This window comes from Anguilla rostrata, chromosome 4 (assembly GCF_018555375.3).
Source record: "Anguilla rostrata isolate EN2019 chromosome 4, ASM1855537v3, whole genome shotgun sequence".
NCBI classification, from domain to species: domain Eukaryota; kingdom Metazoa; phylum Chordata; class Actinopteri; order Anguilliformes; family Anguillidae; genus Anguilla; species Anguilla rostrata.
Genome location: NC_057936.1, coordinates 7,621,198 through 7,639,699, shown reverse-complemented (window position 1 = coordinate 7,639,699; position 18,502 = coordinate 7,621,198). Strand labels below are relative to the sequence as shown.

General features: G+C 48.6%; 1 protein-coding gene across 1 annotated transcript in view; it reads left to right on the top strand.

Annotated features, from left to right (window-relative positions):
- tle2b (TLE family member 2, transcriptional corepressor b) overlaps positions 1 to 17,191 on the top strand; it is a 58,022-nt gene extending 40,831 nt beyond the window's left edge. Inside the window, exons 8-19 of the mRNA XM_064330361.1 lie at positions 1,323 to 1,457; positions 3,137 to 3,190; positions 4,272 to 4,439; positions 5,927 to 6,072; positions 6,563 to 6,743; positions 7,251 to 7,327; positions 8,250 to 8,499; positions 9,083 to 9,330; positions 10,708 to 10,855; positions 11,928 to 12,078; positions 13,301 to 13,377; positions 17,037 to 17,191. Coding sequence (XP_064186431.1) covers positions 1,323 to 1,457; positions 3,137 to 3,190; positions 4,272 to 4,439; positions 5,927 to 6,072; positions 6,563 to 6,743; positions 7,251 to 7,327; positions 8,250 to 8,499; positions 9,083 to 9,330; positions 10,708 to 10,855; positions 11,928 to 12,078; positions 13,301 to 13,377; positions 17,037 to 17,144 — 1,743 coding nt within the window. The 3' untranslated portion in view covers positions 17,145 to 17,191. The remainder of the gene's footprint in view (positions 1 to 1,322; positions 1,458 to 3,136; positions 3,191 to 4,271; positions 4,440 to 5,926; positions 6,073 to 6,562; positions 6,744 to 7,250; positions 7,328 to 8,249; positions 8,500 to 9,082; positions 9,331 to 10,707; positions 10,856 to 11,927; positions 12,079 to 13,300; positions 13,378 to 17,036) is intronic.
- Positions 17,192 to 18,502: the final 1,311 nt, after the last annotated feature.

Genomic DNA, 18,502 nt, shown 5'->3' with positions numbered 1-18,502 from the left:
CTTGTCTGTTATGTCAGACTGAGCCAATAGTGCATTTTTGAATTTGAAATTGAGGAAGAAAGGAGAGTAGGAGGTTGGGGGGGGGGGGGTGAGAGCGAGCGAGCGAGGGAGGGAGAGATGGGACAGAGGACAGAGTGTGTTTGAGGAGAAGACTGAAGCCCTTTGTGTCGCTTCCTCTCCTCCTCCTCCTCCTCCTCCTCCTCGCGTCTCGCTTCCTGTCGGCGGTTCACTCCCGGGCCAGCGTTAATAAAGCGGCGATTCGGGGGTCGCAGTTTGTCCCCCCCCCCCGGGCCGCCACATCCTGTGCCCTCCATTATGAGCTTAAAGAAAAAAAAAAGAACATTGATTGCCAGTCGCTGCTCTTTTCCCGCGCCGACGCTTTTTTTTGGGGGGAGGAACAGGGGTGGCCCGGTTCCTCCGCGTTTTTTGAGGGTGTTAGGTGCGATGTTAATGTCTCTAGCGCCGGTGTGCTCTGCCTCGCGGTGGAAACAGACGCCGTGCTCACCTCTGCGTGCGAGTTAAAAACCCGAGCGAGCAGGTGTGAAATGCTGGCGTGCCATCTTTGTACTTAAGCAGCCATTGTTTTTTCTCCAGAGCAGATGTCCTTAGTGTAATTATAGCAGTCAGTGTTGGGGCCGCTTTCTGTGAGTTTTTGGCCTAGATTTTAGAACGTGAATAATGCCTCGTAGTGGTGCTAAATGAGAGTACTACTGTGTGTGTGTGTGTGTGTGTGTGGGGCGTGTGTGTGCATGTGTGTGCGTGTGTGTGTCCGTGTGCATGCATGTGTGTGCAGGTGCGTGTGTGTGTGTGGGAGTGTGCATGCATGTGTGTGCAGGTGCGTGTGTGTGGGGCGTGTGTGTGTGTGTGTGTGTGTGGGGGGCGTGTGTGTGGGAGTGTGCATGCATGTGTGTGCAGGTGCGTGTGTGTGCGTGTGTGTGTGTGTGTGTGTGGGTGGCTGTGTGTGGGAGGTGCTGATGTGTGTGAGGGCGTGTGTGTGCATGTGTATACGCATGCATGTGCATCTGTGACAGGGAAGCTCTAACTCAAATCCCAGAGGGCCGCTGTGTCTGCTGGTCTCTGATGTGTCTCTGCACTTAAGTGCTCCATTAAGTCACTGATTGGCTAAAGAGTCTGCACACCTTGTTTCCACGCTAACCACTGATGCTGTCTGCACACCTTCACGTCTAAACTGGCCACTGATTGATAAGGAAATTACAAAAAAAAAAAGACCAGCCGTGGCCCTCCGAGCCTGGAGTTTGAGGCCCGCCTGGCTCCGGAAGGTCCTTATGTGTGTACCTCTGCCCCCCCCTCCCCCCCCCCAGAGCAAGTCGGTGTCGTCGACGGACAGCCAGCCGGCTGAGGAGCGGCAGGGCCCCTCGGGGGGGTACGCGGCGCAGGGCGGGGCCGACGCCAAGCGGAGGCGCTGCGAGGAGAAGGACGTGCTTCCCTCGCACTACGTACGTTTCCCGTTATCCCGAATCTGGCGTCGGTGGTCGCACGGGCCGCTGGGAGAAAGAGAGGGGGGCTCATGGGAAAAATGCGCGTGTCAATCACATCATGCGATGTTCTGCAGAACGAACAATTGATAAACAGCACAAAATGATGTTATGTAACTGTGCTTGTTGTCCTTTGTTGAACCACAGAAGTGTTTATGGTGGCTTATGATTCAGGTACTTTTTTAAGAGAAAAAATGTTATGTGGTGCAAAAATTTTTTTATTTTTATAAATGTGATTGCCCCTCTGAAACCCATCACTTACCCACATATTATTTCCATTTTCAGAAAGTGCAATATGTTCTTTTTGAGTGCACTGCTGTGAAATTATATTTAATGTCATATTTGCGAGGAGGTTTGCAGTGGATTGCAGCACGGTCGTTTTATGTAAGGGCATGTGTGCAGCTACAATAACCTGTCAGTCGCTGACTCATTTGAGCCAATCAAAGGGTTGTGCTCTCCACGGCAAAACACAATGATTCATACAAATCGCATGCAGTGGGCCCGCCCATTTTTGTTTTCGCGAAGTGCCGCTCTCCCGTCGCTGGATGGCGTGACTGTTGACCGTCCAGTCCCCCTTGTTTTCGAGTGCGACCGGTCGAGCGTAATCTGCGCCTCTGCCCGTCACGCGACAGAGTCAGAGTCCGCGTCGGCGTTCGGCGAGAACCGCGAACCGCGATGGATATTCCCTCCGCCTCCTCGGCCGGGAAACGCAGCTCCCCGACAGGGACGTCGGTTCAGATGAAAATGTGCCGTGAACCTGCTGGACCTGCTGCAGCAGCGACGGGCCGCTTATCTCAGCCTCAAACGAAATGTGTTTTTATTTTATTTTATTTTATTTTATTTTATTTATTTATTTATTTTACGTGCGCCGATATGACGGACGCAAACCGCCGTGTTCCTCCCACGCCGGGCCGCGGACGGGCTTTTAATGAAATTAGGGGGATGATGTCACCGGGGCGGTGATGTCAGTGGCAGTGCCGGGGCCGTGATCACATCAAAGAGCCGTCGCCATGGTAACTGAGTGCCATCGTTGTCGCTCTCTTTTTTTCCCCCGCGAGGGAGGGGCCGGAGGACCGAGGGATGTGTGAGGAGGGCACGGGGAGTTGAGAGGGAGAGAGGTTACGGTAAAAAAAAAAAAGAGAAGAGAAGAGATTTCTGTGACGGGAAATACTCTGGGAAGGATGTATGCGCAGTTACCGCTCTTTTGAATTTTTTATATTCTGCTACGGTAGATGAAGGATTTGGGCCCGCAGTTTCTTTTGAACAGACATCTTTTCATACTGCCATTCGGTTGATCTTGGCTGTTTTTCTAATTTATTATTATTTCAAAATTTTCTTTGTCTTGCTTGTATTTGCAACCGATTTAATATTTTGATTATTTTATTATTAATATAATTATTATTAGATTATTTATTAATTAGATTATTTTAAGTAGTTATTTCCATTTTATGTATTCTGTGAAGCATTTTGAAATTATATTTTTGAAAGGTGCCATATAATTATAATGTATCTAATATATAAATATTCTTGGTATTATTATTATTATAGATATCATTTTAAGTATTATTATTATTATTATTATTATTATTATTATTACATGTAGAGCTACCCTGACCATCTTGCTTGCTTTTGTCTTATAGGACAGTGATGGGGACAAGAGTGAGGACAACTTGGTGGTGGACGTCTCTAATGAGGTGGATTGCTATCCCTGCCGTAGCCCCAGTAACTGTTACCCTGGCTACAGGGTGACACAATCACCTTAACAGCCACTCCAGATTAAACTGCCTTAAACTCAGCCACAGTTTTTTTTTTTCAGATAGACATGATTATTTCAGTGTACCATTCAGCCAGGGACTCGCTAGGTGCTAGCTAGGACACACATTATATCTGATTAGCATTGCACAATTCATTTGTTGAAGAATATAATTGATAACCAAAGTTCAGTAGGCTCACAGCTGTGTCTCAAGGGGTTCCCCTCTTGTCAGAAATTGGTTGTATGCTGTATGGACATTTGAAAAGGGCAGGACGCTTAGTCTGCAATGCATGGATTTACGAAGAGACATTTCGCCATCGCTGGGGGATTCCGGAATGTACCGGAATTGATACAACGCTGTTTGTATCAAATTCCGATTAAATCGCAAACAGAAGCTATACACTCCACTGCCACGCAGAAGTAAAAAATGATTGAGCACAGTTACGCGTGTTTAGCCATGTATACCGTAAAGTGGACGATACGTCCAGGTGACATCTGAACCAGAAACAAATTTAAAGCAGGTTTTGCGGGTACACCAGCGCTGTTCTAGTACGAGGATGGGTCCCCAAATGTGGTGTCGGTTCCGGACCGTGTCAGTACCGGTCACGGGCACCGTGGCATCGCTCGGGGATGGAGGGATTTCAAGCTAGCAGGATTCATTATTGCATCCCAGCGCCCCCTTATGGCCATTTGAGTGGCCGCAGGCTGCCTGCGGAACCTACACATAGCGTAGCGTAGCGTACTGCAGAGTGAGAAGGGCCGAGGGGGGATGACATCATCAGCAGTTTCAGAGAGCAGCACATGCTTTTTGTGCTCTCTCCCTGAACTGACCAATGAGGTTGCAGCACAAACAGAGAGCACAAACACACAAAATAGGGCATTCCAGATAGGGAAGGAATCGACCAATAAAAGTTCAGGATGATATAATAATAATAATAATAATAATAATAATAATAATAATATTTGGTGGAATGCTTGTGGGTCTGTTGGCTTCAGCGGCCTGTTTCTCTCTCTGGGACAAGGAGCCCACCTCCCCAGCTGCCAGCCCCCCTGCCTCCCCCCACGGAAACGGCCTGGATCGCGCCCCCACCCTCAGGAAGGAGCTTCCCGGGACCCCCAGCCCCCCTGCGGCCCCCACGTCGACCCCGCCTCACAGCCCCTCACCTGGGAAGGCCAAAGACCCAACACAGGTATGACCACATGCTTAAAGGCTCCGCCCCCAAACGTTAACTCCGCCCCAAAAATTTAATTTGGCACGTTCCCTCTTGCCCTCAGAATAATTAACAACATTACATTACATTATATTACATTTATTTAACAGACGCTTTCACCCAAAAGCGACATACAAAAGTGCATATCATGGTCATTGGAACAACTACAAAACACGGGTTCGATAAGGTACAATACTCATTCGCACAGCTATTTATAGCCAAGAACACAAGTGACGTGTGTTTCCTGTGTCAGTGGCAGTGGTTGTTTATCTGTATGTGCGAACAGCTGTTTGGACTGATGTTATCTTTCGCATTTAGCTCCCCCCCTTCCTCCCCCCCTTCTTATCATTTAAATGAATCTTTTAAATGGGATCATTACTGTTACTGTGTTATTACTGTGTTAATGAAGGCATTTCTGCAGTCACGATCGTGACATTTAGGACACACCTGGAGGTTTGGTGTCTCGTTTTAAGCTTCATCCGAAATGCCACCTCCGTGCAACGCCCTGAATCAGTTCCCTAAAATGAGGGAACGGGGAGGTGTCAAACACGGGGGTCATTATTTTTTTTGGGGTGTGGGATTCTGTACATCTCCTTTGATGTGTGGGAAAAGGTATTAAACGTAGCCCGTCAGAAACGAGACAGATGAATTATTCTTAATGTGGCTACCGACATATTAAATATTGATTCATGTTCGGCTTTAAGCCATAACCACCAGCGTCAGACCGCCCTGGCTTATTTGACGCAGCGTTCAGGTTCCTCCCCGTTAGTCCACAACGCGATGCAAAGCCCTTATTGTCTGTTTCCGTGGAAATTCCCTCTCGCAGCTGTACGCCGGCGCGACAATAAGACAGCGTCGCAAGTGCCCACTCGACGGCCGTGAAGGGGCGTCGGGGGGGGGGGGGGGGGTCACACGCATTGTGTTTTTCATGCGCGGTGTGCGGTGTAGTGTGTGTGCACCTGGCACCACACACACACACACACACACACACACCCCACAGCACGACTCCTACTCACACCGAACCACACACTCATGGCACACACACACAACACAGCACACCACACACACACCACACACACAGAACACACACACACACACCACACACACACACAGACACAACACACACACACACACACACTACACATCACACACAGCACACACACACACACACACAACACACACAGACCACACACCACACACAACACCACACACACACACAAACCAGCACCCACACCACACACACACACCCAACACACACCACACGACACACACAGACACACACACACACACACACACACACAGCCCCTCATTTCAGCCTGGTCTTCCTTGTTCTCTGGGTGTCTCTCTGGCTGAGGAGCCCGGGGGTCTGATGGAGAGCCGTGTGCGCACACGCGGTCCTCTCCAGTGTTCCGTATCCCGGGGCAACGGTGAACCCTGTCGCTGTCTGTCTGCGCCCCCCCCCCCAGGTAGAGAAGTCCCAGTCGCCCTCCTCCAAATCGGGGACCCCGTCTCCGTCCCGCCGCGAGGCCCTGACTCCGGGCCCCCCCGGCCCCAGCACCTCCTGCCTGCGCCTCGTCAGCAAGCCCGCCTCCACCGCGGACCCCGGAGTAGAGATTCAACCACCCTTTACCCCTGCACCCCCCAAACAAGCCATTTCAGTTCACAGTCAGTACAGTGTGGTCTACCTGCATTTACATTTCAACCCTGCATTACCACCCCCCCCTCCAAACAAGCCATTTCAGTTCACAGTCAGTACAGTGTGTCTACGCATTACTTTCAACCCGCATTACCCCCCCCCAAACAAGCCATTTCAGTTCACAGTCAGTACACTCTCATCTACCTTCATCTGCATTTCAGGCCTGAAGATGCTTTTTGTTTCATTTCTACTCTATAACCTTTCCATCTCTCTAATTTCCATACTTCTATTTTCCTTATCACTTTCTTTCTTTCTTTCTTTCTTTCTTTCTTTCTTTATACTTGTTCCTCTGTTTTTCCAAAGCTCATATATATTTTATTGACAGTAGTAAATTTAGGGTTTTCCTTTGAGACTGTTGGGTTGAGGTGGCGTTACTCACTGGCACTCTCTCTGTCTCACCCCCGCCCCCCCCTCCAGCTCTGCGCAGCCCCCTGTCCGTGCCCCCGGGCTCGTACCCGGCTCATTTTGGGGTGGTGTCCCACGCGGGCCTCAACGGGGAGCTGGCCAACCCCGGGGGCTTCGGGGGGGCTCTGACCCTCTCCCCCCAAATCAGCGCCGCCACCAGCGCGTACACCCGCAGCCCAATGGTGAGCGAAGCCCTTCCTCTGTCTGCCCGCCTTCCACCCCTCACCTTTCAGAAAAATAAATAATCTAAATCAAAACCAAGCATCTAAATGGTAAATGGACTGCATTTATATAGCGCTTTTATCCAAAGCGCTTTACAATTGATGCCTCTCATTCGCCAGAGCAGTTAGGGGTTAGGGGTTAGGTGTCTTGCTCAAGGACACTTCGACATGCCCAGGGCGGGGTTTGAACCGGCAACCCTCCGACTGCCAGACAATCGGTCTTACCTCCTGAGCTATATCTAAAACTATCAAACCAGCAAGCCTTCCTAGCAAGTAATCTCATTCCCAGTTCCCTTACACGTTGCACTTAATTTTTATTAATTTAATTTTATTGCAATACCTTTTCCGAGTACCATTTCTGTTTGTGTCAGGATCATGGTCGTGAAGTAGACGTAGCGAGCTCTACTTTATTAGGCCGTGTGCATGATTGCCTTGCCGATGATGTGTAATACCACGGGTCGCCCTCAGGTGGCGTATGAGTCCCGTTCCCACCTCAGGGCCCCGGGGCTGTCCTCCTCATTGCCTGGAGCCACCGGTGGAAAGCCGTGAGTCGTTATTTTTCCGCCATACTGGAAAATACACGATACTTTCTATACTTCTGTCTGTGTTACGTCACAAGCAAACTGTGGACTGCAACTGATTGTTCAGTGTTAGTACTCTAGTGTTAGTCAGTGTTAGTGTTAGTACTCCAGTGTTAGTCCGTGTTAGTGTTAGTACTCCAGTGTTAGTCCGTGTTAGTGTTAGTACTCGAGTGTTAGTCCGTGTTAGTGTTAGTACTCCAGTGTTAGTCAGTGTTAGTGTTAGTACTCCAGTGTTAGTCAATGTTAGTGTTAGTACTCCAGTGTTAGTCAGTGTCAGTGTTAGTACTCCAGTGTCAGTCAGTGTTAGTGTTAGTACTCCAGTGTCAGTCAGTGTTAGTGTTAGTACTCCAGTGTTAGTCAATGTTAGTGTTAGTACTCCAGTGTTAGTCAGTGTTAATACTCCAGTGTTAGTGTTGGTAGTCCAGTGTCAGTGTTAGTGTTAGTATTCCAGTGTTAATCAGTGTTAGTGTTAATACTCAAGTGTAGGTCAGTGTTAGTGTTAGTACTCCAGTGTTAGTCAGTGTGTGTTAGTACTCCAGTGTAAGTCAGTGTTAGTGTTAGTACTCCAGTGTTAATCAGTGTTAGTGTTAGTACTCCAGTGTTAGTCAGTGTGTGTTAGTACTCCAGTGTTAATCAGTGTTACTGTTAGTACTCCAGTGTTAGTCAGTGTGTGTTAGTACTCCAGTGTCAGTGTTAGTACTCCAGTGTAAGTCAGGGTTAATACTCCAGTGTTAGTCAGTGTCAGTGTCAGTACTACAGTGTAAGTCAGTGTCAGTGTTAGTACTCCAGTGTAGGTCAGTGTCAGTGTTAGTAGTCCAGTGTCAGTGTTAGTACTCCAGTGTCAGTGTTAATGCTCCAGTGTTAAACCCCCCTCCCCCCACTGCAGGGCGTACTCCTTCCACGTGAGCGCGGACGGGCAGATGCAGCCGGTGCCCTTCCCCCCCGATGCCCTGCTGGGCCCGGGCATCCCGCGCCACGCCCGGCAGATCCACAGCCTGAGCCACGGGGAGGTGGTGTGCGCCGTCACCATCAGCGCCTCCACCCGCCACGTCTACACCGGCGGCAAGGGCTGCGTGAAGGTGTGGGACATCAGCCAGCCCGGCAGCAAGACCCCCATGGCCCAGCTGGACTGCCTGGTGAGAGCCCCCCCACCACCAACCCCCCCAAAAACTGCCACTGAGCCCAGCTGAGTTACTGCAGGACACTGAGACTAACAGAGACCAGCACTGAGACTACAGCAACACTGAGACTAGAACAACGGCCTCTCATTATAGAAATAAGAGGCAGACAACCAAAAATTATCTGGTGAAAAAATGCTTGTGATGAAGTTCTGTATGGTAATTTTTCTAGGGTATTAATTTTGACATTGACTTAGTAGTTGGGGGAAAAAAACTTCTTCTCCAGTAAAATTCTCAGACCAGCACTGAGGCTTAAACTTCTCACTTGGATAAACAGAAGAATCCGCTGAGATTTGGAGCTGATGTTGGCCCAGCTCACACTGCAGCCGCTCTGCGTTCACAGCAGCAGCTGAGTTCTGTAAACGCTGAGCAGCTGAAGCTGTGCAGTGTTGTCAGTGGCCTCAGGTGTAGGTCGTGTGCTCGTACATGAAACAGGAGCCCTTATTGGTGGAGCCCGGTCTCTCTGTCCTTCTCCGGTTACCAGTTACGTCACTGTCCTCAAGAGTCCCGCTGACCTTGCGTTTCTGTGTCGGCCAATCAGAACAGAGACAACTACATCCGGTCGTGTAAGCTCCTCCCCGACGGGCGGACCCTGATCGTGGGAGGCGAGGCCAGCACGCTGTCAATCTGGGACCTGGCCACGCCCACCCCGCGCATCAAGGCGGAGCTGACGTCCTCGGCCCCCGCCTGCTACGCCCTGGCCATCAGCCCCGACAACAAGGTCTGCTTCTCCTGCTGCAGCGACGGCAACATCGTGGTGTGGGACCTGCACAACCAGACGCTCGTCAGGTAACCACGGGAGACCGAGGGAGGGAGGGAGGGGAGAGGAGGGGAGAGGAGGGGAGGGGAGAGAAGGAGAAAAGGGGAGGAGGAGAGGAGGGGAGAGGAGAGGAGAGGAAAGGAGGATGAGTTGAAGAACATGCTGTGAGATCCAGTCAGACACAGTCAAATAGGCTGTAAATGTTCACTCCTTTTATGGAGGGATGCACACTGTGGACATTCTGGGGCCAATAGCAATAGCTGATATTTGTCTGGCAATATTAGCCAATGCTGATATAATTCCCACTTTTACATTATAACACAAAGCCAAAGTGCATCCAGGTTTCCACGCTTATGGAAGATGTAGATGAGCACAGATTTATGATGGAAAAATGGAACAAATTTTATTAGTATAGCAAAATAATCCAACGTGCTTACTTCATTAAGCAGAGAGCTTGAGTCTAGAGTCTAGTGGGCTACTGAGCCTGTAAACAATACCCAGAGCCTGAATAAGTAAAAGGTCACATGACTGTGGTTTGACTACTTTTTGAGGACGACACTTTCACTTCATTTGTAACATCAGGTGCGCATTAAATGGAGCGTCCATGTTGCGTCATCATATCGCCCATAATCTTACCGATAAGTTTGTTTTAAGCTGTTATTGGCGGATGCCAGTACAGCTGTGATGTTATTCTACGTGCCTACATGTCTGAGGACAGTCTGTCAGTCTGTTATAACAGTCTGCTGGCTCCTGAAGATGACCTCGTCCTTGCTTTTTTTTTTCCAGTACTGCATTTTTCTGTTGTTCTTTCACTCCATGCTTCTATCGTTTTATCATTCAAGCAGTTTCCTGTATTCACTGCAACCAGTTGTGCTCATTATTTTTCTATAAAAACGGAAAACACCTTGAAACATTTCCTGTTAATAAGACCAAGGTCAAGCTCAAGGTCACCAAGGCTCTTGATAAATATTTTTGGTCACAGTTTTCTAGTGTTTTTGCTGCACAGTTTTATTATCTGCACATTGTTCTCTTTAAACAGATGATGAGGTGTTTCTTCTGCACATTCTACTGTAGTATATACTGGGTGTGTTGTACTTTCACTTACTATGTTCCATTAATCGGAAAGTTCCCAGCCTGAAAGTTCCCTTAAGGGCCGAGAACTGCTGGTTTTTCCTCCCTCCCTTTACCTGGGAGTCGGGTGTGAAGACCGTCTGGCCAATCAGTAGCGCTAGTTCAGTCCAGTCAGTTACCTGGGAGAAAAGAAAACCTGGGCCGGATTTGGATACGAGGGACTGATTTGAGTATCCATGCTCTACAGTGTGTGTGTGCGCAGTTGGTCTGTGTGTAGACAGTGTGTTTTAGGGTGTTACTCAGAACAGAGTTGTTGTGGCCCTTGGCTCCCACAGGCAATTCCAGGGCCACACGGACGGGGCCAGCTGCATCGACATCTCCAACGACGGGACCAAGCTGTGGACGGGGGGGCTGGACAACACGGTGCGCTGCTGGGACCTGAGAGAGGGGCGGCAGCTGCAGCAGCACGACTTCACCTCCCAGGTACAGGACACCACAGAGATTTTATACACTAGATACCACAGAGTGTTCATACAGTGACATCATGGAGTGTTTATACAGGAACACCACAGAGAGTTTATGCACTAGACATCACAGATTTCATACAGTCCCATCATTGAGTGTTTATACAGGAACACCACAGAGTTTTTATACACTGGATACCACGGAGTGTTCATACAGTTTGTAGAGTGTTTGTACAGACACCATAGAGTGTACATACAGGGATGTTGTTTGTTTACACAGGGGGACCATAGAGTTTTATACACTAGACACCTGAGAGCGTTCGTAGAGTATATAGGGTATTTGTACAGACACCACAGAGTGTTCATACATGGACATTGTGTGTTTATACAGGGACATCATAGAGATTTTATGCACTAGACTGTTTGTACAGGGATGCCACAGATTGTTCATGCTGGGACATCATACCGTGTTTACGCAGGGACACCATAGAGTGTTTGGACATCACAGATGATGTATTCTAGCACCACAACAGGGTGTTTATACAGGAACCATACGGTGTGTTTATCATGCGCTGCATTTTTTGGGGGGTTCAGGCTCAGTCTTAGCCTAATTTTTCCTTATTTCCTGTTTCTGTTAAGTGCTTTTGTGGCAGCGTCTCTGTAAAAACACGACACAAATAGGACTGACTGTGATTTAAGGAGAAATGCAATAATTTATGTCATACTCAGGTATGTTAGTGAGGGTCAGTGGTGATAAATACGATGAGTATTAGTGCCATTATGCTTAGTTCCTCTTTGTCTCCTACGCCGAGGAGTTTTATATGGCTTTCTCACATCCACCCAGATGTGTAATTATCTCTCGCTTCCCCTCTCTGCCTCCTTCCCTTCTTCTTTCTCTCCCTCCCTCTTTCACTCCCTCCCTCCCTTTCTCTCACTCACTCCCTCCCTCCCTTTTTTCGTTCTCTCTCCCTCGTTCACTCCTTCCCTTCCTCTCTCTCTCTCTCTTCCTCTCTCTCTCTCTTTCTCCCTCTCTCTCTCTCTTTCTTTCTTCCTCCCTCCCTCTCTCTCTCTCTCTCTCTCTCTCTCCACAGATCTTCTCTCTGGGGTACTGTCCCACAGGGGAGTGGCTGGCCGTGGGGATGGAGAGCAGCAACGTGGAGGTGCTGCACGTCTCCAAACCCGACAAGTACCAGCTGCACCTCCACGAGAGCTGCGTGCTCTCCCTCAAGTTCGCCTACTGCGGTGAGCCCTCGCTGTTCTCTCACGCAGTCGCTCCTTCCCTCCGATTGGCCCAGATTAGCCTATATGCAAATGTGCGCCGCTTCCTGTTTCTCCATTAGTGGAACAGTACAGCGTGTTCCGACAGAATCAGACTCACGTACGTTACATTATGCAGCATGCTAACAGATGCATGCGTGATCATTTTCTATTGTGCTGGGAAGGTCCTTGTTAACTTTCATTCTCCTGAGTAAAATTACCGGCACTTACTTAAAGGATCCAGTCTTGTTGTTTTTTTCTTTTCCGTTCTCTCAATGTCAAGGAGAGGACAATGGTATTAATTAATTTAATCACTGACAACGTTCCGGATAAGAATACGTGAGGGCAGCAGTGTAGGGTAGTGGTTAGGTAACTGGGCCTGCAGCTCCAAGGTTGTTGGTTTAATTCCCAGGTGAGGCACTTACAGGCAGCAGTGTAGTATAATGGGAATGGAATTGGTCTAGGTAACAGTGAAGGTCGCAGGTTCGATTCCCCGGTAGGACAGTGCCACTGTACCCTTGAGCAAGGTGCTTAACCTGCATTGCTTCAGTATATATCCAGCTGTATTACTGGGATACAATGTAAAATGCTATGTAAAAAGTTGTGTTAGCTGTTCTGGGTAAGAGCGTCTGCTAAATGCCTGTAATGTAATGGAACTTATTTCCCAGGTGGCACTGTATGAGTGAATTGTATGTAACGGATGTGATAGGTGTGTGTAGTGGATTGGTAAGAGGCTAAGTGCTAATGTATGTATAGTAAATGCTTTAGCTGTCTTGGTGTATCTTAGACCAGATTTCTACCTGAGCCAAGCTTTAGGAAACGTACCAAAATGTTCCTGACTGTGCTTCAGGTGTTCTTCAGCTTGTGCGAGCAGAAGGCCTGTGAACACTTGAATGAGACGGATGCCAATTAGCACTGCTGATGTGGAAATTCTAATGTGTGTGTGTGTGTGTGTGTGTGTGTGTGTGTGGTGGGTGGGGTGTGTGTGTGTGCATGTGTGTGGGCATGTGTGTGTATGTGTGTGTGTATGCGCGTGTGTGTGTGTGTGTGTGTATTTGTGTATGTGTGTATGTGCGGGTGCATGTGTGTGTGTGGGTGCGTGTATGTGTGTGTGTGTGGGTGGGGTGTGTGTGTGCATGTGTGTGGGCATGTGTGTGTATGTGTGTGTGTATGCGCGCGTGCGTGTGTGTGTGTGTGTGTGTTTCAGGCAAGTGGTTTGTGAGCACAGGGAAGGACAATCTGCTGAATGCGTGGAGGACGCCCTATGGAGCCAGCATATTCCAGGTGGGTCCCTGAAGCAGGGCGGCAGTGTGCTGTGTGCAGGAGACCAGCGTCAGACACGCCTGAAATACTGCACCTCTTTAAATCAGTGGAGGGCTGTGTCTGTCCCTCCCGCTCTCTCTTCTCTGTACCCCTCTGTCTCTCTCTCTATCCCTCTCCCTTTCTCTTCCCCCTCTCTCCCTCCCTCTCTCCCCTCCTCTCCCTCACTCTCTGTCTCCCTTTCTCCCTCCCTCTCACTCTCTCTTTCCCCCCTCTCTCCCTCCCCTCTCTCCCTCCCTTTCTCCCTCCCTCTCATCTCTCTCCCTTCCTCCCTCTCTTTCTCTGTTTCTGGATCTCATGCCAACTTCTGTTCTTAATTATGATATATTAGCGCTACCATTTAATAATTTATGTTTTAGCCGCGTTTCTTGATAAGTTCGTGAATAACAGCAGAAGACTGTTCCTGAGTCCCAGCATAAAACATTGTGCTGCAGTCAAATCTATGGTTAAACAGGCTTAAGTGTATTTAATTAATTAGCTCGTTTGGCCTGTAGTAATTGGTGACAGTGAAAACCTGCATGTACACTGGCCCTGTAGGAATGGAATTGCTCTCCCCTGCTCTAAATGCTGGCAAAAATACTTCTGCGGGTTCCTGAGAATTTTCAACAGAACATGGTACTGATATAAAAAAAACTTTAGAGTGGCAAGAAAGAAGAATGTTGTTCTGATTATTGGTGAAAATAGTAAAGCGTTTATTCCATAATCTGTGGAAAGGAATGCTTAAAGATTAACTTATTTTAAATGAAGTTTCTGACCCAGGTCTGTTTCACTGCCTGCAAGGAATGTAACTGGTTTTTAAAGGGTCACATTTTTTGAATGCTTATAGCGCTTATAATTATTTGAATCATTGCCTGCCATACTGTCTGCATAGTGGTTGACTATAAATCAAATTCTCCATCTATGTTACACGTGTTCATCTAAAAGCCAGTATCAACAATTAGGCAACTGGTGCTTGTGAACCTAAAAGTGGTGCCTTTCCATCACTCCTGATCCTGTTCTCAATTTTTTATTTATTTTATTATTTTTTTTATTGTTGCCAATTATTTTCTAAACTAATTGAGCCTAATGGTGTTGTTTCGTTAACCTTTGGTGCACTTAACATGAAGATCCTTTAAAAAGCAAAATCATCCGGTGGTTTTTTAAACTTCTTTCTGCTCTCATAATAAAAAGAGCACGAAACCAATCCAATCTCTTTGTTATAATTACAGTGATTTAGGGAAAGGAGCACGGACTTAATGAAGCAGTGGATTGAGTCGAGGAAAAGGGAATTAGCTGCTGATTGCGTGCCAAGTTGGCTATTCGCGCGAAAACATTCCTGAACAGATTCAAGACATGTTAACGGCGTGGAGATAAAATTGTAGCCCTTTCCTGTGCATCAGTAGATCTTTATTTTTCGAGCAGCGCCGTTTACAAGCAGATTTGTCAGAACAGAGCTTCGCAGTGGACATTTTCCTGAGGGGAACAGGGGAAGAAAAATCACCCCTCAAGTAGAGAAATGATTCCCTTACCCTTTAAAAGGACATCGGACTGAACTCTTCGGAAAATGGTGGGATGCAGAAATGAACAAGAGCTAAATAAACACAAACACACTGTGGAGAACAGTCCCGCGCTTTTACGGGGGTGTCCCGGGCAGGAGGGGGCACCGGGGAGTTTGGGCCCCATGAACGGGTCCCACCACCCCAGACTGGCCTCATCCCGGCACAATTACTGGAGCCACAGCGTACTTTTTGAGGGTCCCTGTCAGTCAGGGCCCTTGGTTATGTCGTGATGTCCGTCCCGTACGGTGCCCACCGCTGGGCACAACCCTCCGGTGGAGGCCGAACCCTTCGTCTTTAGCAGTGCTGCTTTTGCGCACCCCGCAGATCGAGAATGACCAAGCGTGTGCACACCCCCACCCCCTGCTTCCGATTGGATGAATTTAGGGAGAGGGGCGGGGTTTTATGGGAAGAGCGGCGGGTTTCCTAGCGCTAGCCGCTGAGGCTCAGGGCCGGTCTGCTGCGCTATCCGGAATCCCAGCTGCCTCGCGGTCTTCTCGTCTGGCCTCACACTCCCACTTCCTCACCCCCCCCCCCTGCCCCCCCCCCTTCACTGTGATCTCTGATCCAGCCCCTCTACCCCACACCCCCTTGTGACCTTCCAGTAACCCCCCCCATCACTCTGACCCACCCCTCCACCCCACACCCCTGTGAGCTTTCACTCACCCCCCACTCCCCACGGTCACTCTTACCCAGCCCCCGCACTCCCCCCCTTGTCTTTTCTTCTTTAGCATGTCTATTAATACTGTCTTTTGTGGTCTGCCCAGCGACCCATGGACCCTGTGTGTCCAGGGCAGTAGTTACACAGAATGGGGGCGGGGGTAGGGGCGTGGTTTGGGGGGGTTGCAGGGTCGAGGGGTGGTTGGGGGGTGGGAGGGGTATGGGGGCAGGGGTATGTTGCAGGTGACACAGGAATGGTGTGCTTGTTTTTCAGGCTTGGGTCACATTTGAAGGTAATTTTTCCTCAAGTAAACGGTTTTTAACCCTCCTGTTCTGTTCATTTTTTAGGTACAGCAAATTCCACGGTGATATAACACATACAGGGGTTTGCAAATCATGAAATTAACCATTTTTTCCTTTTTGAATGTTGATTACACTAATTAAGGCCAGTAGAAGAAGTTTCATACTGAAAAAACAATTTTAAGTATTTTTCCTAGATTTTCAAACTTTAAAAAGGGTCAATTTGACCCGCAACATAACAGGAGGGTTAAAAATGCGACGCTTGGTATCGCATGGGTTAACCAATGTGCAACTATGAACTGAAGAAAATATGTTTTCACACCATTTAGAGACGCATAAATTAAGAAATCTAGTAGAAAGTTTCTTTTTTTAAAATGAAAATCAGCACTTTTAGTTTCGGTTGAACCATGCTGCAGATTTCACAGAAGAAGAGGGGGGGCGATTAGATTTGGGTAATCGTCACAACCGATTTATTAGTGTGTTCAGCTCAGTCTGGACATTTTCTACAGCTGAATACATTCAAAGCTGGGATCCATAGGTGGTGGGTCAGAATAATGTTCACTGTGTGAACTGGACTGTGTTCTCAGCTACGAATAACTGTACAAAATGAGCATTGCACCTTATCAGACCTGTGTTTTGTAGCTGTTCCAATGACCTTGATATGCACTTCTGTACGTCACTTCTGGATAAAAGCGTCTGCTAAATAAATGTATCGTAATGTGGGTGAGTGAAGATGCGCTGAAGGACGGAGTTTCCGTGGCGTAAGCGGTGTTAAACGTTCTGTTTCTCTGTGGCCAGCGGTGTCTGCCCCCCCCCCCATGGGTCTGTAAGGACGGGTGAAGATGTGGGGTGATGTTTTTTTTTTTTCCTCCCCAAAGTAAACACTTCTTCCCCACCTCTCTCTCTCTCTCTCCCTCCTCCCCATACTCTTACTCCCTTTTCTGTCTCTCACTCACTGTCTCTCTCTCTGTCTCTCTCTCACTCACTCTGTCTCTCTCTCTCTCTCTCTCTCTCTCTCACTCACTCTGCCTGTGTGTGTCTCTCTCTCTGTCTCTTTCTCACTCACTGTGCCTCTGTCTGTGTCTCTCTCTCTCTCTCTCTCTCTCTCTCCCTCTCTCCCTCCTCCAGTCCAAGGAGTCCTCGTCAGTCCTGAGCTGTGACGTGTCTCCGGACGACAAGTACATCGTCACGGGCTCTGGGGACAAGAAGGCCACTGTGTACGAAGTGGTTTACTGAGGCCTGGACGTGGGGGGGTGGGGGCGCCTCTTGGTCCTGTTGCGGGGGGGGGGGGTAACCATGACTCTTGTTCCTACAGTGTGTCATCCCCAGATCCCACTCCCTGCCCCCCCTCCCTTTTTCCCGCAGATGGGTAGCCCCCCGCCCCTGAGGTTAAGGCAGGAGAGGGATGGGGGCTGGGGTGGGGGTGGTGGGATGGATAATGAGCGCAGTTTTTCAGATTAAAGCACTCTGTGGCTGGGAAGCCCCAGTGGAGTGGGAGGGGGGGAGGGGGGGGGGGGGGCAGTGCCTGGGGGAGCAGTGCTTGGGGGGGGGGGTCCCCAGCCAAGGGAACACCAATACCAGACAATCGATTCATTAGTCAGTCAGTCAAACATTAATGAGGCCAACGCAGACCCCGTTCCCCAGCGAGAGGTACCGGTGAAAGCGGAACAGTGCAGCCTGGGCTAGCCCATGTACGAACAGCATAGCCCATACCAGAGACCCACCAGTGCACACGCAGGCCCAAATACCTCCTTCATCCAATTAAAATTTAACACAGCCAGCTCCCACACTAATTCCCTGATATATATATATATATATATATATATATATATTTATATATATGTATATATTTATATATAATTTCTGTCAGCGGGAGCTTGTCTTTAATGAAACGCAGAGTCGGTTGGAATCCCAGCTGTTTTTTTTTTTCTCGTGTGGCGAAACGCTGAACGAGAACAGGAACGTTTTCGTTTAATTCGAATGCTTGCGTACCGCCGTCATTTCCCAGCCCTCTGATTGGACGCCGAGGCGCTTTACTGGCGTTCCTTCGAGCTTCTGCGCGCCTGAAAGAATGTCAGCAATGCGCCGGCATGTTCTCTCCATGAAAAAATAAACACGTATTCTATTTCATTTTATTTTTTTCATTTTCTTACCTGCGCTACATGAATTACTGTTATCGTACTCTCGGTGTTTTTGGTCAGTGGTTTTAACGGCTGGTGATTGGTTGAAAGCGCATGAGGCGCACAGCTGTTTAAAATGATCTGGTTGAGTTTCAATCAGCGTGAATTTATACGGCCGCAGAATGCCCGTTTGTGATTTCGACAAAACATACGGCCGGCTTGTCTACAGGAAGCAGGCCTTGTGCGCGTACACATTAAAGTCAGATTTGCACAGTCCACAGCCGTGGAAAAAATGTGAAGTGACTGGTCGAAATGTAATAATAATGGAAACAGTTGGATTCGTACAGAACTCACCCCTGTGCGTTGGCTGCCTTAAAAATGGCTTGTATGAAGATTTGGGCCTCGCTCAAGTTTACTATTCCTGTTTTCGCAGACGAAGCGATGTGGAAACACCTGCTTTGATGGGTGTATTGT